Source organism: Manis javanica, chromosome 2 (genome assembly GCF_040802235.1).
Source record: "Manis javanica isolate MJ-LG chromosome 2, MJ_LKY, whole genome shotgun sequence".
In the NCBI taxonomy this organism is placed as follows: Eukaryota; Metazoa; Chordata; class Mammalia; order Pholidota; family Manidae; genus Manis; species Manis javanica.
In genome coordinates this window covers 94,964,302-94,986,895 of record NC_133157.1, presented here as the reverse complement: position 1 = coordinate 94,986,895, position 22,594 = coordinate 94,964,302, and the positions used below count along the sequence as shown (strand labels likewise).

The 22,594-nt window shown below is 48.0% G+C and overlaps 1 protein-coding gene across 1 annotated transcript; it reads left to right on the top strand.

Annotated features, from left to right (window-relative positions):
* The first annotated feature begins 11,786 nt into the window (after nucleotides 1-11,786).
* On the top strand, nucleotides 11,787-19,959 carry LOC108407895 (putative serine protease 47). The gene is given in 7 exon segments (XM_037004069.2): nucleotides 11,787-11,853; nucleotides 11,856-11,928; nucleotides 13,233-13,282; nucleotides 13,285-13,366; nucleotides 13,368-13,501; nucleotides 15,441-15,607; nucleotides 19,756-19,959. Coding segments are annotated over 7 exon segments (777 nt in total).
* The last annotated feature ends 2,635 nt before the right edge of the window (nucleotides 19,960-22,594 follow it).

Here is a 22,594-nt window from a genome sequence, read left to right as displayed (position 1 = left end):
TCTTTGTTGGGGTTTTTTGATGATCATCTTCTGGTATGAGTCTTCCAGAGAGTGCTGATGTTGGAAGTTTTTTTTCATATTGTATCTTAGTTCATTTTCTGGGTAGCCAAATTAGGCTTTGATCCTCTGTATAAACACAAACAGACCCTTTGCCTACACTTTTATATGCCCTTTATACCATTGTGTAGAGCTCATTGGAGGTCACCACAGAGGAACTGCTTTTTTTTTTAAGAGAAAGGAATATTATCAGAAAAATGTACCTCCATAGCCGATCATCTGACACCCTTTAAGTGGTAAAAATTAAGGATATTTAAAGCATGCATTAATCATTGATTTACAGTTAGTTTTATCCTATCAGGGAGTAATCCCCCTTTTATTTCTTTCTTCTTTTTTTTTGTTATCATTAATCTACACTTACATGACGAATATTATGTTCACTAGGCTCTCCCCTATACCTGGTCCCCCCTATAAACCCCTTTACAGTCACTGTCCATCAGCATAGCAAAATGTTGTAGAATCACTACTTGTCTTCTCTGTGTTGTACAGCCCTCCCCTTTCTCTGAACCCCCCCATGCATGCTAATCTTAATACCCACCTTCTTCTTCCCCGCCTTATCCCTCCCTACCCACCCATCCTCCCCAGTCCCTTTCCCTTTGTACCTGTTAGTCCATTCTTGGGTTCTGTGATTCCGCTGCTGTTTTGTTACTATAGTTTTTCCTTTGTTCTTATACTCCACAGATGAGTGAAATCATTTGGTATTTGTCTTTCTCCACTTGGCTTATTTCACAGAGCATAATACCTTCCAGCTCCATCCATGTTGCTGCAAATGGTAGGATTTACCCTCTTCTTATGGCTGAGTAGTATTCCATTGTGTATATGTACCACATCTTCTTTATCCATTCATCTACCAATGGACATTTAGGTTGCTTCCAATTCTTGGCTATTGTAAATAGTGCTTCGATAATCATAGGGGTGCATCTGTCTTTCTCAAACTTGATTGCTGCGTTCTTAGGGTAAATTCCTAGGAGTGGAATTCCTGGGTCAAATGGTAAGTCTGTTTTGAGCATTTTGATGTACCTCCATACTGCTTTCCACAATGGTTGAACTAATTTACATTCCCACCAGCAGTGTAGGAGGGTTCCCCTTTCTCCACAGCCTTGCCAACATTTGTTGTTGTTTGTCTTTTGGATGGAAGCCATCCTTACTGGTGTGAGGTGATACCTCATTGTAGTTTTAATTTGCATTTCTCTGATAATTAGCGATGTGGAGCATCTTTTCATGTGTCTCTTGGCCATCTGTATTTCTTTTTTGGAGAACTGTCTGTTCAGTTCCTCTGCCCATTTTTTAATTGGGTTATTTGTTTATTTGTTTTTGTTTGTTGAGGCATGTGAGCTCTTTATATATTCTTGATGTCAAGCCTTTATCGGATCTGTCATTTTCAAATATATTCTCCCATACTGTAGGGTTCCTTTTTGTTCTATTGGTGGTGTCTTTTGCTGTACAGAAGCTTTTCAGCTTAATATAGTCCCACTTGTTCATTTTTGCTGTTGTTTTCCTTGCCCTGGGAGATATGTTCAAGAAGAGGTCACTCATGTTTATGTCTAAGAGGTTTTTGCCTATGTTTTTTTCCAAGAGTTTAATGGTTTCATGACTTACATTCAGGTCTTTGATCCATTTTGTGTTTACTTTTGTATATGGGGTTAGGCAATGGTCCAGTTTCATTCTCCTACATGTAGCTGTCCAGTTTTGCCAGCACCATCTGTTGAAGAGACTGTCATTTTGTCATTCTATGTCCATGGCTCCTTTATCAAATATTAATTGACCATATATGTCTGTGTTAATGTCTGGATTCTCTAGTCTGTTCCATTGGTCTGTGGCTCTGTTCCTGTGCCAGTACTAAATTGTCTTGATTACTATGGCTTTATAGTAGAGCTTGAAGCTGGGGAGTGAGATCCTCCCTACTTTATTCTTCTTTCTCAGGATTGCTTTGGCTATTCGGGGTTTTTGGTGTTTCCATATGAATTTTTGAATTATTTGTTCCAGTTCATTGAAGAATGTTATTGGTAGTTTCATAGGGATTGCATCAAATCTGTATATTGCTTTGGGCAGGATGGCCATTTTGATGATATTAACTCTTCCTAGCCACGAGCATGGGATGAGTTTCCATCTGTTAGTGTCCCCTTTAATTTCTCTTAAGAGTGACTTGTACTTTTCAGAGTATAAGTCTTTCACTTCTTTGGTTAGGTTTATTCCTAGGTATTTTATTTTTTTTTGTTGCAATTGTGAATGGAGTTGTTTTCCTGATTTCACTTTCTGTTGGTTCATTGTTAGTGTATAGGAAAGCCGCAGATTTCTGTGTGTTAATTCTGTATCCTGCAACTTTGCGGTATTCTGAAATCAGTTCTAGTAGTTTTGGGGTGGAGTCTTTAGGGTTTTTTATGTACAGTATCATGTCATCTGAAAATAGTGACAGTTTAACTTCTTCTTTACCAATCTGGATTCCTTGTATTTTTTGGTTTTGTCTGATTGCCGTGGCTAGGACCTCCAGTAGTATGTTAAACAACAGTGGGGAGAGTGGGCATCCCTGTCTAGTTCCCAATCTCAGAGGAAAAGCTTTCAGCTTCTCGCTGTTCAATATAATGTTGGCTGTGGATTTATCACAAATGGCCTTTATTATGTTGAGGTACTTGCCCTCTATTCCCATTTTGCTGAGAGTTTTTATCATGAATGGATGTTGAACTTTGTCAAATGCCTTTTCAGCATCTATGGAGATGATCACGTGGTTTTGTCTTTCTTTTTGTTGATGTGGTGGATGATGTTGATGGACTTTCAAATATTGTACCATCCTTGCATCCCTGGGATGAATCCCACTTGTTCATGGTGTACGATCCTTTTGATGTATTTTTGAATTCAGTTTGCTAATATTTTGTTGAGTATTTTTGCATCTATGTTAATCAGGGATATTGGTCTGTAGTTTCCTTTTTTGGTGGGGTCTTTGCCTGGTTTTGGTATTTGGGTGATGTTGGCTTCATAGAATGAGTTTGGGAGTATCCCCTCCTCTTCTATTTTTTGGAAAACTTTAAGGAGAATGGGTATTATATCTTCCCTGTATGTCTGATAAAATTCTGAGGTGAATCCATCTGGCCCAGGGGTTTTGTTCTTTGGTAGTTTTTTTATTACTGCTTCAATTTCATTGCTGTTAGTTGGTCTGTTTAGATTTTCTGTTTCTTTCTGGGTCAGTCTTGGAAGGTTGTATTTTTCTAGGAAATTGTCCATTTCTCCTAGGTTTTCCAGCTTGTTAGCATATAGGTTTTCATAGTACTCTCTAATAATTCTTTGTATTTCTGTGGGGTCCATCGTGATTTTTCCTTTCTTGTTTCTGATACTGTTGATTTGTGTTGACTCTCTTTTCCTCTTAATAAGTCTGGCTAGAGGCTTATCTATTTTGTTTATTTTCTTGAAGAACCAGCTCTTGGTTTCATTGATTTTTGCTATTGTTTTATTCTTCTCAATTTTATTTATTTCTTTTCTGATCTTTATTATGTCCCTCCTTCTGCTGACCTTTGGCCTCATTTGTTCTTCTTTTTCTTGATAATTGTGACATTAGACCTTTCATTTGGGATTGTTCTTCCTTCTTTAAATATGCCTGGATCGCTATATACTTTCCTCTTAAGACTTCTTTTGCTGTATCCCACAGTAGTTGGGGCTTTGTGTTGTTGTCATTTGTTTCCATATATTGCTGGATCTCCATTTTGATTTGGCCATTGATCCATTGATTATTTAGGAGCATGTTGTTAAGCCTCCATGTGTTTGTGAGCCTTTTTGCTTCCTTTGTACAGTTTACTTCTAGTTTTATGCCTTTGTGGTCTGAAAAGTTGGTTGGTAGGATTTCAATCTTTTTCAATTTACTGAGGCTCTTTTTGTTGCCTAGTATGTGGTCTATTCTGGAGAATGTTCCATGTGCACTTGAGAAGAATGTGTATCCTGTTGCTTTGGATGTAGAGTTCTGTAGATGTCTATTAGGTCCATCTGTCCTAGTGTTTTGTTCAGTGCCTCTGTGTCCTTACTTATTTTATGTCTGGTGAATCTGTCCTTTGGAGTGAGTGGTGTGTTGAAGTCTCCTAGAATGAATGCATTGCATTCTATTTCCTCCTTTAGTTCTGTTAGTATTTGTTTCAGGTATGTTGTTGCTCCTGTGTTGGGTGCATATATATTTATAATGGTTATATCCTCTTGTTGGACTGAGCCCTTTATCATTACATAATGTCCTTCTTTATCTTTTGTTACTTTCTTTATTTTGAAGTTTGTTTTGTCTGATACCAGAATTGCAACACCTGCTTTCTTCTCTCTGTTGTTTGCATGAAATGTCTTTTTCCATCCCTTGACTTTAAGTCTGTGCTTGTCTTTGGGTTTGAGGTGAGTCTTTTGTAAGCAGCATATGGATGGATCTTGCTTTTTTATCCATTCTATTACTCTGTATCTTTTGATTGGTGCATTCAGTCCATTTACATTTAGGGTGATTATTGAAAGGTATGTACTTAATTGCCATTGCAGGCTTTAAGTTTGTGGTTACCAAAGGTTCAAGGCTAACTTCTTTACTATCTTACTGTCTAACTTAACTCGCTTGTTGAGCTATTACAAACACGGTCTGATGATTCTTTATTTCTCTCCCTTCTTATTCCTCCTCTTCCCTTCTTCATATGTTGGGTGTTTTGTTCTGTGCTCTTTTTAGGGGTGCTCCCATCTAGAGCAGTCCCTGTAGGATGCCCTGTAGAGGTGGTTTGTGGGAGGCAAATTCCCTCATCTTTTGCTTGTCTGGGAATTGTTTAATCCCTCCTTCATATTTAAATGATATTCGTGCTGGATACAGTAGTCTTAGTTCGAGGCCCTTCTGTTTCATTGCATTAAGTATATCATTCCATTCTCTTCTGGCCTGTAGGGTTTCTGTTGAGAAGTCTGATGATAGCCTGATGGGTTTTCCTTTGTAGGTAACCTTTTTTTTCTCTCTACTTTGTCCTTGTCTTTGATCTTTGCCATTTTAATTATTATGTGTCTTGGTGTTGCCCTCCTTGGATCCCTTGTCATGGGAGTTCTGTGTACCTCTGTGGTCGAGCAGCCATTTCCTCCCCTAGTTTGGGGAAGTTTTCAGCAATTATTTCTTCAAAGACACTTTCTATCCCTTTTTCTCTCTCTTCTTCTTCTGGTACCCCTATAATGCAAATATTGTTCCTTTTCGATTGGTCACTCAGCTCTCTTAGAATTCTTTCATTCCTGGAGATCCTTTTATCTCTCCCTGTATCAGCTTCTCTGCGATCCTGTTCTCTGTTTTCTAGTCCATTAATGGTCTCTTGCATCTCGTTAATTCTGTTTTGAAGTCCTTCCAGAGCTTGGTTTATTTCTGTATTCTCCTTCCTTAGTTCTTGCATATTTCTCTGCAAGTCCATCAGCATGGTTATGACTTTTGTTTTGAATTCTTTTTCAGGAAGACTGGTTAAATCTATCTCCCCAGGTTCCTTCTCAGGGGAAGATGTAGCAGATGCCGAAGCTGTCTGGTTTAGTCTTGTCTGGATCATATTTTTTTGCCTTTTCATGTTGACAGGTGCTATTGACTGTCAGCTGGGAGGGCCAAATTTTTCACTTGCTAACAGCCTTTCTTTACTGGGGCAACTGCGACCCCTAGTGGCTTGTGTTGGGTAATTGCGTGTAGACTGGGTCTTTGTGTCTTGCCCTGCTGATATGGAGGAAGCTCCCTTTCTGGCAGCGGGGCCTGCCTTAGGCTGCTTCTCTGCTTTCGCAGCACCTGGAGGGGTAAAAGAGGGGGGGCTGTTTGGCTGTTTACCTCCATGAGGGGTCTCAGAGCTGTTGCCCAGGGGGTTAGTGCACCCAGTTTTCCCTGTAATTTCCAGCCACTGGGCTGTGACCTGTGTTGTTTCCGTCCAGCTGTTGCATCCCTGTCCCTTTATGACTTTCAAAATCACTCACTTTTCTTTGTCACAGGGGCATCAGCTTTGGAACCTGCTCAGAGGTCTTGCTGCCCTGTTTCCCTAGTTTCCAGCCCTCCACGCATGCACTGTGTCTGCACTCTGGTGCGGGTGGCTGGGGCTGGGTGTTTAGCAGTCCTGGGATCCCTCTCCCTCCCACCAGGAGCTGGGGGGAGGCATGCTTGGGTCCCACCGGGCCGGGGGTTGTATCTTACCCCTTTCACCAGGCGCTGGCTCTCACACATGTGGATGTAGTCTGGCTGTTGTCCTGTGTCTTCTGGTCTCTCTTTTAGGATTAGTTGTATTTGTTGTATTTTCAAAAATACATATGTTTTTGGGAGGAGATTCCCACTGTCCTACTCACGCTGCCATGTTGGCTCCGCCTGTCCAATTATTCTTATTTTTAAGACTTGTTTGTTATGATTGCTTTGACTTTACAAAATACATGTCAGACTAATCCAAGCCCTCCTTCAGGTAATACAATACCACTTCAAGGGCAATGCAAGTACCTCAGAAGAGTATCTCTAGTTCCTCCTCCATCCCCTGTAACATTGCTGCCATTCATTTCACTTGTCCAGAGGCTATAATCACTGAAAACTTTGTTGCTGTTATCATTTTGAACAAACCATAATTAAGAATAAGAAAAATGAAAGATTTTATTTTACCTTTATTTATTCCTTCACTACTATTTTTCCTTTGTTTATGAGATCTGAGTTTCTGACCCATATAATTTCCCTTATTTCTGAAGAATTTCTTTTAACACTTTTGCAAGACAGATCTACTGGTGACAAAGTCCCTCATTTTTTGTTTCTCTGAAAAAGTACTTATTTCCTTTACTTTTGGAGGATAATTTCACGGGACCCTATTTCTTCAGCTCCTTTCTCTCTTTCTCCTCTTTCTGTTGTCCCATTATGCTTATGTTACAAATTAGCAGTTATCCCTCAATTCCCGGATATCGATTCTCTTTTCCATCCTTTTTTTAAATATTTATTTTATTTTGGTATGGTTAATGTACAACGGCTTAAACAACATTATGGTTACTAGACTCCCCCTATTATCAAGTCCCCACCACATACCCCATTATAGTCACTGTCCATCAGCATAGTAAGATGATGTAGAATCACTACTTGTCTTCTCTGTGTTATACTGCCTTCCCCATATACCCACCCCTACCTTGTGTGTGCTAATCGTAATGCCCATTTTCCCCCCTTGTCCCTCCCTTCCTACTGATCTTCCCCAGTCCCTTTCCCTTTGGTAACTGTTAGTCCATTCTTGGGCTCTGAGTCTGCTGCTGTTCTGTTCCTTCAGTTTTTCCTTTGTTCTTATACTCCACAGATGAGTGAAATCATTTGATACTTGTCTTTCTCCACCTGGCTTATTTCACTTAGTATAATACCCTCTAGATCCATCCATGTTGTTACAAATGGTAGGATTTGTTTTCTGCTTATGGCTGAATAATATTCCATTGTGTATATGTACCACCTCTTCTTTATCCATTCATCTACTGATTTTCCACCCTTTTTTATCTTTGCTTTTCATTTTGGAAAGTTCCTAGTGCCATGTCTTTGCCCCCAATGACTCTTTCTTTGGCTAAGTCCACACTATTGAGAAGCCAATGAACAGTGTGTTTATGTCTGACATGTCCTTCTGTTCCTTTCTTAGAGCTTCCACCTCACTTTTCACACTACCCATCTGTTCTTGCATGTTGTCTGCATTTTCCATTAGATTCCATAACATAGTAATCATACTTGTTTTAAGTTCCCAGTCTGATCATTTCAACATCTCTGTCATATCTGAATGTTTTAATACTTGTTCTATCATTCAAAACTGTTTTTTGTTTTTTAGCATGTCTTGTGATTTTGAAAGCTGGACACATTGCACTGGGTAAAAATAACTGAATATGCTTTATTTATTTATTTATTTTGCTATTATTAATACACAATTACATAAGCAACATTGTGGTTACTAGATTCCCCCCATTATTAAGCCTCCTCCACATACCCCATTATAGTTACTGTCCATCAGCATAGTAAGATGCTATAGAATCACTACTTGTCTTCTCTGTATTTTCCCAGTGCCCCCCCACTACTTTATGTGTGCTAATCATAATGCCCCTTATATCCCTTCTCCCTCCTTCCTCACCACCCCCCTAGTCCCTTTCCCTTTGGCAACTATCAATCCATTCATGGGTTCTGTGAGTCTGCTGCTGTTTTGTTCCTTCAGTTTTGCTTTGTTCTTATGCTCCACAGATGAGTGAAATCATTTGGTACTTGTTTTCACCTGGATTATTTCACTGAGCATAATACCCTCTAGCTCCATCCAAGTTGTTGCAAACGGCAGGATTTGTTTTCTTCTTATGGCTGAATAATACTCCATTGGATATGTGTACTACACCTTCTTTATCCATTCATCTACTGATGGACACTTAGGTTGCTTCCATTTCTTGGCTATTGTAAATTATGCTGTGATGAACATAGGGGTGCATATGTCTTTTTCAAACTGGGTTGCTGCATTCTTAGGGTCAACTCCTAGGAGTAGAATTCCTCGGTCAAATGGTATTTCTATTTTGAGTTTTTTGAGGAACTTCCATACTGCCTTCCACAATGGTTGAACCAGTTTACATTCCCACCAGCAGTGTAGGAGGGTTCCCCTTTCTCCACATCCTCTCCAGCATTTGTTGTTCCTAGTCTTCTTGATGTTGGCCATCCTAACTGGTGTGAGGTGATATCTCATTGTGGTTTTAATTTACATTTCCATGATAATTATCGATGTGCAGCATCTTTTCATGTGCCTGTTGGCCATCTGAATTTCTTCTTTGGAGAATTATCTGTTCACATCCTCCACCCATTTTTTAATAGGGTTATTTTGTTTTTGGTGTTGAGGAGGATGAGTTCTTTATATATTTTGGATGTTAACCCCTTGTCAGATATGCCATTTACAAATATATTCTCTCATCCTGTAGGATGCCTTTTCATTCTGATGATACTGTCCTTTGCTGCACAGAAGCTTTTTAGCGTGATGTATTCCCATTTGTTCATTTTTTATTTTGTTTCCCTTGTCCAAGGAGATGTGTTCAGGAAAAAGTTGCTCATGTTTATGTCCAAGATATTTTTGCCTATGTTTTTTTCTAAGAGTTTTATGGTTTCATGACTTACATTCAGGTCTTTGATCCATTTTGAGTATACTTTTGTATATGGGGTTAGAGAGTGATCCAGTTTCATTCTCTTGCATGTAGCTGTCCAGTTTTGCCAACACCCGCTGTTGAAGAGGCTGTCATTTCCCCATTGTATATCCATGGCTCCTTTATCATATATTAATCAACCATATATGCTTGGATTTATATCTGGGCTCTCTAGTCTGTTCTGTTGGTCTATGGATCTGTTCTTGTGCCAGTACCAAATTGTCCTGATTACTGTGGCTTTGTAGTAGAGCTTGAAGTTGGAAAGTGAGATCCTCCCTGCTTTATTCTTCCTTCTCAGCATTGCTTTGGCTATTCAGGGTCTTTCGTGGTTCCATATAAATTTTACCACTATTTGCTCTAGTTCACTGAAGAATGCTGTAGGTATTTTGATAGGGATTGCATTGAATCTGTAAATTGCTTTAGGCAGGGTGGCCATTTTGACAATATTAATTCTTCCTATCCATGAGCACAGGATGTGTTTCCATTTATTGGTATCTTCTTTAATTTCTCTCATGAGTGTCTTGTATTTTTCAGAGTATAGGTCTTTCACTTCCTTGGTCAGGTTTATTCCTAGGTATTTTATTCTTTTTGATACAATTGTGAATGGAATTGTTTTCCTGATTTCTCTTTCTGCTAGTTCATTGTTAGTGTATAGGAATGCAACATATTTCTGTGTATTAATTTTGTATCCCACAACTTTGCTGAATTCAGATATTAGATCTAGTAGTTTTGGAGTGGATTCTTTAGTGTTTTTATGTATAATATCATGTCATCTGCCAACAATTAATATATGATAAAGGAGTCATGGATATACAATGGGGAAATGACAGCCTCTTCAACAGCGGGTGTCGGCAAACTGGACAGCTACATGCAAGAGAATGAAACTGGATCACTGTCTAACCCCATATACAAAAGTAAACTCAAAATGGATCAAAGACCTGAATGTAAGTCATGAAACCATAAAACTCTTAGAAAAAAACATAGTTGAACTTCTTCCTTACCAATCTGGATTCCTTTTATCTCTTTGTGTTGTCTGATTGCCATGGTTAGGACCTCCAGAACTAGGTTGAATAAATGTGGGGAGAGTGGGACATGTTACCATTTTTCTATGTGTGCAGCCTGCCGTTTCCTCATTAAGTCATGGGAGCCCTCCATTGCATTGTGGTCTGGGCTGTCCTAGGACCAAGCATGTCCAAAGCCAGCCATGGTGGGGTCAGGACCAGTGTGGGGGAGGAGTCAAGACCTGAGCCAGTGCCAGGGTCAGGGCCTGGGGCAGGGTGGGGTCAGGGCAGGGTTAGGGTCATGGCCAGGAGAGGGAGGGTTGAGGGTGCTGTGTCAAGGCCCAAGGTCCAGCCAAGCTTGGGACAGGGGCAGGCTACCATCAAGGACCACGTGGAGTTGGGACCTAAGAACAGGATGCTCTGGGAGGAGTCAGGGTGGGGTCAGATGGGTTGGGCTAAGGTCGACGCCTTGGCAATGGGGGTGGAGGCACGGAGACCCCAAGGCAGAGGCAGGCCAGTGGCTCTGCTCTGGCTACTGCTCCTGCCTACAGCTCTGTGAGAGTCCTTCTCTGTGGCCCTCAGCCCCACTCCAGGAGAGCCTGTGACACCAACCCCAGGGCAGAGGTGGTTGGAGGCAGCTGGAGTGGCAGGTACATTAATTGGTGGGGTCCTGCCTGCCTGGGTTAGAGCTGCAGCTTCTGTCCACATCCATGATTCAGGCTGCTCCATCACCTACTCGACTTGACCCACCCTGCATGGGGGGCAGGGCTGGGCCATTTGGAGCAGAGCTGGGCAGGTTGTGGGGGGGCTGGGCAGGTGTGGGTGAGCTGGGCAGATTGGGGGGCAGCTGGGCAGTTTAGGGTGGGACATGGTCAGGTGGGGTGCTGGGCAGGTGGCAGGCCACTGGGGCAGCCTGGGTGCTGAATAAGGGGAACCTGGGCTGCTAAATAAGGGGCCCTGAGTCATCTGTCCCCCTATCCACCAACCCCAACCTGGATGTCTCATGGAAGACAGGTCTGGGCTTCCCCCTCTCCTGAGCCTCCCGGGTGTGAGCCTGACCTAGGCTTTCTTCATCACTCACCCTTCTTTGAGAACTGGAGAATCCTGAGTCAGAGAGGACTGTCCCTAGAACATGCAGCAGGCCCTCTGCCTGTGAGCTCCCTCCCTGAAATCCTGGGGTGAGGTGGAGGGACTCAGAAGCCCCTCAGAGGCATGATCTGAGGCCAGTCAGACTGCCAGCCTGTGAGCCTTCAGTCTTAGGTCTGCAGAGCAGGTGGCCCCATGTGCAGTGGAATGGATGTCTGCCCTACGCCCAGCCCTCTGCAGGCCCAAGCATCCTGTCTCCCTGGGGATGCTGCCGTGAGCTGCTGTGGCCACCCCTGGTCCTCCTTGCTCCATCCCACCAGAGCCCTGGGCCCTCACCCCTGTGGGCTGCTCGACTATGCTTGGCAGTCCATTCCTCAGCTGCAGCCCATCCCTATGGCCAGGCCACTGGACCCTTTGCCTTGGTTTACACATCTGTGAAATGCAGGGATCTGTCCCAGTGTCATTTGGGGTACCAGTGGTCCCTCTGTCAGAGGTGGAGTGGGGAATGTCTCCACAGTGTGCAGAAAGCCCAAGCTTATGGGGAGGGTCTCTGGTGGCCAGGATGTGGTGGCCGGCCAATGGTGGTGGCAGGCCAGCCTTTTGTACCGGGTGGGCACATCTGTGGAGCTGTCCTCATCGACACCCACTGGCTGGTTTCCACCACCCTCTGCTTCCGCAAGTGAGTCCTCCTCCCTGGGGCGGGAGGTGCAAGAGGCGAAGGAGAAGAGGGATGACTGGTGCAGTGCCAGCTCCTCTGGGCTTGGCTCTGGGGCAGTCGGTGGCCTCCAGACACATGTCATCCTGTCTTTGACCCACATCCCCGCCATGGGGAGTGTCCTTCCTGCTCACCTGCCCAGACCCGCTGCATCCTCAGTCCTCAGCACCTGTACCTGTGCCCCAACAATGATGTCCCTTGGAGATGGGCAGTGCCTGTCCTGGCCACCACATGCTGGGGACCTGCTCTTTGCCACCTCAGAATGTGGCTTCTCCTCAATGTCTCCAGAGGGCACCAGGCTCTAGGCAGGGACCTGAGGCTGCACGTGCAGCAAGCAGCTGGATGATTGTTCCCATCCTCTGCAAGACTGCCAGGTTGCATGGGTTGGAGGTGGGGCCCACTGACCTTGGATGGCAATATGGTGCTCTGGGCCTGGCCCACTGCCCAGCTTCTGGATGCATAGGGAGGGTCACCAGGGGGCAGGGCCTGGCAGCTCAGGTCAAGGAGCTGGAGCTCAGCCCTTGTTGGCTTTGAGAGCCCAGAGTCCTGCCAGCACCTACTCTGCCACACTCCACGGTGCCCTCTGTGGTACTGGGGTGGGACATGAGCCTGCCTGCCCATGTCTCCATCCTATCAGGAGGGAAAGCCCAGTGTGGGTGAGAAGGGCAACCATAGAGAGGGAGGGAGAGGTGTGGCACCCCATCAGCATGGGGCTGGCATGGAAGAGTTTGGGCAGAGAGAGTGGGGATGGGCTTTCCAGGTGGTAAGCCTACAGTCAGGAAAGGGGACAGCTGCCACTTCTGTTCAGGGAGCAAGATGACGCTCCATTTCCTGGCTCATATGCTCATTCAACAAATCTTTTGTGAGTGCTTACAACCCAGTGGGCAAGTAGCCCTGAGGCAGGGGAAGTGTGGGGCCAGAGGGTGGTGGGGAGGCTTGGAGAGGGTCAGGTTAGAGCTGGGATGGAGCCAGAGCCCCCTAGTATAGAATAAAAGTTCTTGATGAGCTGGTCTCACCAGAGCCCTTCCAGCACCAAGTCTCCACTTGGATTCCTGGTGTGCTGGGGAAGCGATGCGCCTTGAAGGTATGAGTAGAATATCGGTCAGCCTCAAGAAAAGAGGGACCTCTGACCATTGGGGGCATGGAGGGACCCAAGCTGCCTGGCCTCCTGCAGGTGGGGGGACCCGAGGTGGTGGCAGTTAGATGATGAGGCACAGGGGACCGGACTTGCTCAGAGACGACCGCTGCGGTGGGCCCTTGCTCCCCAGCAAATCCCATGCCCTGGAGGACGACCAGGTTCTGCTGGGAAGCACCCGGCTCACAGCCAGCACACCCGCACAGTGCCTGTGAGCCACGTCATCACTCACCGAGACTCTGAGGAGTTCTGCCCCTCCGGGAACGACAGCCCTGCTGCAGCTGCTCCTGCCTGTGGACTTCACCTCCTCCATCACCCTCGCCTGCCTCCCAGCCCGTGACACCCCGCTGCCCCGTGCCTGGTCCTGCTGGACAACCAGTTGGGGAATGCTCAGTGAGGGTGGTGAGGGGGTGTTGGGGGAAGCGCGACTCAAGCCGACGGGGCCCCCAGACAGACAGAGGCCACCGGGTCGAGCCCCCGTGCCTTGTTTCCAGAGGACTGGCCCATTCCAGCTCTAGTTCTGAAAAGGGGGTGATTCCACAGCTTCAGAGTGCCCCAAGCCCAGGGCTGAAAGTCTGGGAATCTTTGACTTTTGGAATCAAGAACGTGGCTACTAGGAGTCATCCTGGTTCTTGGTTCCAAGGTTGTGATCAACCTCAGATCTGAGATGACCTGACTCAACATGGAGGTCATGCTTGGGGCTCCACCCCCTGATTTCCCATTGCCTAGCGAGTTCCTTTGGAAAAGTGGGAGGAGAACATGTCGTGGCTCCCGCCTCCCGAGCCCACGTGGTCAGGGTGGGCAGATGCGACGTGGACGTGTTCCCTCTCTCTGAGCCTCGCTCTGCCCCCACCCAGCTCTGCTCTGCCCACAGGGTCGGTGGGTGAACTGAGTAACCCAGGAAGTTGTTGCTCTGCTAGGCTGAAAGAGGAGAAGCATAGGCAAAGACAGGAGCAAGTGTTTACTAAAGAAAGGAGTGTCAGTGGTTTCGGGAAATGCTCCTGGCGTAAAGTTAGGGGCAAACATTCATGTTTGTAAATGTTTGTAGGGTCACAATTGGTACAGTGTTTCTCAACAGAGGGGCTGCAGGTGTTTAGGACAGTCCATGTCTTTGTTAGGTGCAACATGTCAACGTCCCTGGTCCTGACCCACTGAGTGCCAGAGGCTGTCCCCAATCCTAGGCCACCAAGGCCCCTGCACTCTTTCACACACAGCACGCCCCTCACGCCCGCACACATGCAATGCTCACACCACACACACAAACCCCATACCACACAGACGCACACACGGGGCAGCGGCACCATCCTGTTTTACTATCCTACCCTGTGCACCTTGCTGGGCTCTCCACCAGTGCCCCTGGCCCACCAAGCCTCCATTTCTTGCCTTTGCCTCCAAGCTGGACCCCCAGCTACCCATCACATGCTCTGTGTTCACAGCCGCAGAGCTGTCTGGCCATTTGCTTTAAACCAAGCATCACGCCTCTCCCTCCCCTCCCCTCCATGCCTTCTCATCTGCATTCAGAAGAAAGACCAAATACCCTCCTTGGCCCCCACCCCTCTCGGCTCAATGTCCTCCTGCATCCCTCACCTGCCATCCCAGCCTCCAGGCCTCCTTGCCTCGGGGCCTCTCCCTCACCTTCTCTTGCCTCGCCAGCTCTCCCCCATTGCTGGCTCCCCCCATTCCTTTTCATAGTTCATTCCTTCTGTCAGCTCATTGCGTGAGAGCAGAGACAACCCTTCCATCCCACCTCCGCGTTTCTGTCCTTCGTGCCCCATCTAGGTCTGGACTCATCTGCTGCTTCCTTACCTAACTCACCCTGTGCCTCTGCTGTCATCAGTGTCTGAGAGATGCCTGGCTCCAGGACAGGGAGGGATGAGTGTGGAAGCCGGAAGGAAGCAGTGTGGGCAGGAGAGCAGATGGGCAGGTGGGGTTGGGTGGTGGGTGGGCCCGCAGGCGGGGAGTGATGGAGGGAAGGACAGGCAGACTCAGGTGGGCATGTGTGTGGAAGGGTGGCTGGGGCATGCGGATGGGGAGGCAGGTGGAGGGAGGGGTGGGAAAAGGCCAGCATAGACAGATGGAGGATGGACGGGAGGACGGTGGCTAAGCTCTGATGGATGGTACCTGTCGGTGGATTTTCCTTCTTTGTGGAATAGGAGGCCTGGGGCCTATCAGTAGGAGGATGTGGAGGGGGTGGAACAAGAGGCAAGCTTGTTAAGGATCCCTACTGAACTCTGCGGTGCCGGGGTCAGGTAGCAGGAGGGCAGACGGTGCAGGGAGGGCTCCTCTGCCATGCAACAGACATGGCTCTTCTCTTCACCGGCCTCCATTGTTGTCCTCACAGCAGACCTGCTCCCACCCTTCCACCTCCAGGAGGGCAGGGTGGGCCTCATGGAGAACAAGCTCTGTGACACCTTACCAGGACAACGACTTGGCAAAGACAGGCCCTACTTTGTGTATGAGGAGATGCTGTGTGCTGGGGACTTGCTGACTGGGAAGGCCATGTGCCAAGTGAGTGAGCCTATGTCTGTTCTTCCTTCGTCTGTCCTCAGGGCCTCAGTTTTCCCAGGCTGGAGGGCCTGGGTCACCTCTTCTGTCTTTGTAGAGACCCCAGGGCCCCGTTTTGCCCTCTTGTGCCTTCCCTGACTCCACCCCTCAGCAGTGTCCCCCAGACTGGCCCCTAAACCTGCCCTACATGAGGGCATCTGCTGGTAGAAGCCTCATACAGCATCTAGTTTTGAGGCATATTTTAAACATGTTATTGAAGTGTGACATACATACAAAAGAGTACATGATTTCCTAAGTGTAGTTTGGAAAATGCTCACATACTGGCACAACATGTGACCAACTCCCCAAATGCACCTTGCCCCTGCCTGTCACTACCCCTCCAGGAATACACCATCTTCCCTGTTAACACCTTCAACTAGATTCTGAGTTCTTTGTAAGTGGGTTGATTTCCGGTTGGCTGTCTTCACATCATGTCTGTGCAGTTTGTGCACACTGTTACCTGTGGTTGTGGTTTGTTGGTCCTCATTGCTCAGTAGGACTCTGTTGTGCGCACTGAATTTTAGGGCCAGTGCTACTCTTGATGGGTATTTTAGTAGCTTCCATGTTTTCCATTTCATTTCATTTACAAGTGTCTCCTGTTTTTCATATTCCACTTCACAGAATCCCATGAGTAGACTTGTTGGGCTAAAAGATATGAGGATGTGCAGCTTTTCATATTTCCCAGTGTCTGCACAGCACCAGCATCAGCCCCACCCCGTCCAGCACCGGAAGAGTTTATGTCTTTGCCCACTCTTGGCACTTCCCCTCTTGTCTCATTTTGGTAGGGGTGTAGTGATACCTTTTTGTGGTTTTAGTTTATTTTAATTAATTTTTTCCTAGTGACTGACTGTGTTAAGTGTATTTTCCTGTTGTTGTCATTGGTTCTCTTCTTCTGTAAAGTTTCTGTTCATTTTTTTTCCCTGCCCTTTTTCCATGGAGTTATCTGTATTCTCCTTTTAGTGTTCCTTTTTTTTTTTTTTTTTGCATATTCTGGATGTGAGCCCACTGCTGGACATTTGGCTGTGAATCTCTCTCTCTCTGCTTTCTGTAATGCCACATTTCATAGGTGGGCACCAGGCCCAGAGAGGGTAGGAGTAGCCTAAAGTAAGCAGCATGCTTGGGTCTTAACTCAGCCACATGGGTTCTGACACTGAGTACATCCTGGCCTCCACAGCACCACTGCCAGGTCCAAACACCCCAGCTGGTATCTGCAGGCACCCAGCAGCCACCCAGGTGACTTCAAGGAGGTATCCATGCATAAGCTCTTGCACTGATGGGCAGTAGAACCTGAGACATTGCTCTGCCGCATGTTCCTGCCCTTAGCCTCGGGCAGTCTCGGCACCTTCTGACCTGCATTCTCATTCTTAGTATGGAGTCCTCAGGCCTCCCTCAGGGGCTGCTGAGAGGATTGTGCAGTGGATTGAATGGTGTCCCCCCAGCTCATGTCCACTTGAAAACTCAGATTTGACCTTATTTAGAAATAGGGTCTTTGCAGATGTGATTAGGTGAGAATCTTGAGAAGAGACCATTCTGGGTTTAGAGTGGAACCTAAACCCAATGACTGGCCTCCTAATAAGGAGAGGGAAAGACACAGAGACACCTGGTTTCAGACATCTGTCTTCTGGAACAGTGAAAGAATAAATTTCTGTTGCTTTTTAAGCCACTCAAGAGTGATAATGTGTTATTGCAGCCCAAGGAAGTGCACAGAAGAGGGCAGGACGTGCCCGGCACTGGGAATCCTGGGTGGGCTCCATTTCTAGTTAGTGTTGCAGTTTCATCTGTCTTCTTAGAGCTCTCCCAGAGTCCAGGAAACTGCTGGAACCCTTTCTACCTCTCCAGACAGGCCTAGAATCCAGAGCAACATCAGCAGATACAAGGCTCATGCATGAAGCACTGGGGCCTAGAGGGAATAGGGACCAGGCATCTTCCTGGCCTCAAACAGCCAGGGGCAAGCATACTGTGGGGAGGCCCAGGGCACTCCAGGTGAGGATCACCAGGGGGAAGAGTTGAGGTAATGATGGTGTGTCCCTGCACTCCAGGGGACCCGTATGTGAGTTTCTTGGGGCTGCTATTTTGCTACTTTCAAACTGGTCAGCTAAAACAACCCATGTTCATTCTCTTACAGTTCTGGGGGCCCCAAATATTAGGTCAAGGTGCAGACAGGACTGGCTCCTCCTGCAGATCTAAGGAGAATGGGTCTGTGCCTTTTTCAGCTTCTGGGGTGCCCCATGCTTGACTCGTGGCCCTTCTTCCAGCCTCTGCCTGTCACCACACCTCCTTCTCTGACTGGCCCTGCCTGCCTCCTTCCTTGTGGTTACAGGGGCCCACCCACAGAATCTAGACCCACCCACAGAATCTAGACCCACCCATAGAATACATTCTTGAGATCATCAGCTGAACCACATCTGCAAAGTCCCTTCTGGCCCATAAGGTGACATTGTCACAGGTTCCAGGAATGAGGATGTGCATCTGTAGGGGTCACTTTTGGACACCCACATGTGGCCCTTTTCTCTCCCTCAAGCTGCCCTTTTCCCAGCCTTCCCTCTCTGCTATAGCTCTTCCTTCTTCATTCCTGGGAACAGGGCCTGCTCATGTTCCTAGGCCTCCATTTTGCATCTTCTGAGCCTCTGGCCATCACAGCCACCTGTCCTGGAGAGCCCAGAGGCTCTGCTGCTTGACCTCTGCCTCCCTTCCCCAAAGACTCCTCCAGACAGCACAGTACCAACTTTCACCACCTCCACCTGGGTGTGTCTCACTGTAAGCTGTGTGGCCAGTGCCCCCAACAGCCATGGTCATGCAGCAACCCTGGTGGCCCTGAGTCCCCCTCTCAATCTGCTCCTGGTCTCTTCCCCACCTGCCTCTCCGTGCCGGAGACTCGGCGGCTCCTTCTCACCCTGCTTCCTTCTCTCTGTAGCCTGCTCCTCCCGGGCTGATAAGAAAAGCTCACACCACAGGCCCCTTCCAAATATCATCCCAGATCTCTTTCTGCCACCCCAGCCCCTCCCTATCGTGATCGCCCACCTTCGTCCCTGAGCACCCTCCCAAAGGGCCCCCTCTAGCTTGTACTGGCACTGTTCCTTCTCCACAGCCACCAGAGGGGCTCATCGCATATGATTCTCCATGGGGGCAAACACAAGCCCACGTCAGGCCCTGTGGCAAGTCCCAACCCCCTGGCTCTCTGCACAGCCCCTCTGCTCTTCCTCCAGCCCCCACCCCCACCCTGCTCATTTGCACTGGCTGCAGCTCCAGCTGTTCCTCTGTCAAAAGCCAAGTTGTCTCCTGTTGGGAGTCTCAGCTCAGGAAAGCCTTCCTTCGCTACCTGAGGAGGGGCCTTTCCCTCCCCAGGCTGCCTGCTCCATCCTGACAATGGCTGTTTCCATGGGTCCAAGCTGGTCACAGTGGGCTTATCGCCTTGTTGACACAAGCACCACGAGGGAGGGGCCCTGTGCCTTTGCCTGTGTGTTTCCAGGTGGGGGGACTGCCCTGCATGCCAGATGCCCAGGGCCTGTGGGTAGGCTCCTGCAAGTGCAGTCAGGGCCCTGCTCTTCGGCTGACCCAGTGAGGGACTCCGATGATGGTCCTGCCCTGGCAGCATTTCAGGATTCCTGTAAACCGCAACAGCGCTAGGGACCCCTGCCCACTCCCCCACATATGGGCTATCACTGCCAGGCCTGAGCATAGGCATTTTCTGAAGGTGTTTAACTAAGAAACAGAGAAAAGGCCTAAATAAATGAAGTGGGAAGAGGGCCAGTGGGGGCACGCAGCTGCCCCTCAGGCTGTACCCAGAGCGGGGTCTGTGGGGGCTCTCTCCCGGCCACCCAGCCCGTGCTGCTTGCCCCACTAGGCCTCCAGCAAGTGTGTCATCCTGGGTCACCAGCCCTCCTGGGCACAAGAGCAGAGGGCAGAGTCCATTTGTTGATAGCTGAAGATCCCTGATCACGCTGAGGCCTGTCAGGAGCTTCCTGAAGTGTGACCCTGGGGATGCCACATGACTGGTGGGACTCACAGTGGACGCAAGTCTGTGGACTTCCACAGATTCTCAGGAGCTCCACATGCCACACGCATTCGCAGACCTGGCTCCGCAGTCCTCACCAACTCCCCTCTCCGTGTAGGGTAACTCTGGGGGACCACTGGTCTGTGAGGCAACCGTCCCTAGTGCCTGGGTTCTGGTGGGGCTGGCCAGCTGGGGCTTGGACTGCCAGAACCCCACCCACCCCTGTGTCTTCACCAGGGTTGCCTACTTTGCCAGCTGGATTGACAAAGTCCAGAGCCTCAACCCTGCCCCTGGCCCTGACACCGCCCCTCCCCAGGCCTAGTCCCCACACCAGTCTCGGCAGGCTGCTGGCTCCCCCAGGCCCTGCACAGACCCCGTGCTGCCACATACCTGGCTCTGGCTCCCGCCGGTGCTCATGCTCAGGTGACCACCAAGTCACTCTGCTCCTGCTCTCTGCCTCAGGCCCCTGGCCCCTCACTGGCACCTTCCATACCACCCCTCTGCCAGCCCACTGGCTCTCAGTGGCTCTTCTCCTTGGCTTTCCTGTCCATCAGCTGCCACCCCTAAAACAAGCCCAGGAAAACAAAACCAAACCGAATAAAACACTCACCCTGCTCCTGTCCTGGGGCCTACTGCACTCCTCAGCACTTGCTCAGTCCCTGGCAGGCTGTCATATGCCTCCTGGGCAAGCACACAGGGCCTGTCAGGGACATCCTTCTGGGACTAGGGCAGGGCAGGCAGCCAAGGCCACAAGCCAGGAGAACAGGTGTCCACTCACAGATGCTGCTTCTGCTGTGGGGAGCACACAGGCCTTCAGAAGACATGCAGCAGGCAGCTTAAATGCCTGCAACTTCTTGTCCCATAGTGTGGGGGCTGGAAGTCCAAGATGATGCTGGTGGGGCTTGTTCCTCCTGAGGCCTCCCCCCTGGGCAGGTAGACTGTCTTCTCCTTGTCCTCACATGGTTGTCCAGCTGTGTGTGTCTGTGTCCTGAGCTTCATTTTTTTAAGGACACTGGTCAGACTGTACTGGGGCCCACCCATTTGATCTCTTTTAATGTAATTACCTCTTGAAAAAACCAACTTCCAAACAGTAATATTCTCAGGTTGTGGGGTTAGGACTTCAGCATGCGAATTTGGAGACACAGTTCAGCACATAATAGGAAATATTTTACCAGGTGTCTACAGTGCAGGGGAGCAAGAGTGTCCCCCAAAGTAGAGAAACCTCCATCCTAGGTTTTGAGGAGGGGAGACTGAACCCAGTGGGAGTGGAGGGAGATTCCCAGAGCACAGGGAAGGGGCTCCAGCCTGCAGCTAGAGGGCTTTCAGTGGGCCTGGGAGGGTGAGCTGGAAGTAGACAGAGGAGGCCGTAGGCCAGGCTGAGGGCTGAGGTTCAGGCCATCCATCCTCAGACCTCTGCTCCTAGAGCCACTTCCCAGCACTCCCCTCACCTGCCCCCATGGCCACTCTCTCCCCAGCTTGCCCCCTCCCTTCCCCCAACCCCATGAAACTACTCCCTTCTGTCCAAAGCCTCAAGCCAGCCTGTCCTGCAGCACCCACATACCCTCAGCAGTTGGAGCCCAGTGTCCCCTTTCCTGGTTAGCTGACCCAGGACTTAGTGTCTGTGCAGTAGTCCTCAAAGCTGTGTTCTAGGCCCCCAATCTGCCTGAAACAGGGCCCTTGTGCATCCTACAGGACCCCAGCAGGCCCCGCAGTTCACCTGCCCCAGCCTTTCAGGACTGCCAATAAAGTGGGAATGCTCCCATTTAGCTCATGTCCAGTGAAGATCAAATGCCACTCAAAGAGTTCAGTGCAAATTCTTTCCAATCCTGGCATTGCCTAAATATCCTGGACCCTCACTGGCACAAATGGTCCCACATGCCCATTAATGCCGGGATCCCACTGGCTGGAGCTAGGGACTCATGCAAGAGCTCCCTTCCCAAGATGATCTTGGGAAGCCTCAAGAAAGTGTCTTTCCAGTGTCCACACCTCTATGGTCATGGCTGGCAGTCCCTACCTCTGGCTGTCCCTCTAGCTGCATGCCCACCAGTGAGGTACCACTATGTGTAGCTGTGCGCCCACAACTAGCATCAGCCCTTAAGAGCAGCAGTCTCTGGAAGGGAGAAGATGACTATTCCCTTCCTTGGTGGTAAATTCAGTTGCAGAGTCTCAGCAGGGTTGGTGACGACCCTGGATATCAGTGAGTTACTGAGACAGCATGTGGCTGACACACATTTTCTATAAGGTCAGGTCAGGTATTTTTTCCTCTGGCTTCTTTCAAGATCTTCTCTCTCTCTTTGATTTTGTGCAGTATGAATAGAACCTGAGTAGGTGTAGATTTTCTTTTTATCCTGCCTGGCATTCCTTCAGCTCTCTGCATCTGTGGTTTGGTGGCTGTCAGTAGGTTTGTAAAATTCTCAGTCATTATTGCTTCAAATATTTGTCCTTTTCCTTTCTCTCTTCTCCTTCTGGTATCCCCACTATTCATATGTTACCTCTTTGTAACCATCCCACAATTCTGGGATATTTTGTTTTGTCACTTTCATTCTTTCTCTTTTCATTTCACTTTTGGAACTTTCTGTTGACATCCCTTCAAGCTCACAGATTCTTTCTTGAAGAAAAACAAGGATAACAATCCATCTGACTTCTCTTCAGAAACCATGCAAACAATGGTTTACAGTGGAGTGCAATATTTAAAATGGTGAAATAAAAAGAGCTGTATACAGCAAATGAAAAGAATTCTGTGTCTGGCAAAACTGTTGTTCAACAGTGAAGGAGAAATAAAGACTCTCAAACAAATAAAACTGGATTGTTGCCAGTAGTAAGCCTGCCTTGTAAAAATGCTAAAAGAAGTTCTACAGAGAGAAGGTCAGAAATTCAGATCAACACAGAGCAAGGAAGAATGGTATAGAAGGAATAAGTGAAGGTAAAATAAGAACTTTTCTTTCTTGTCTTAACAG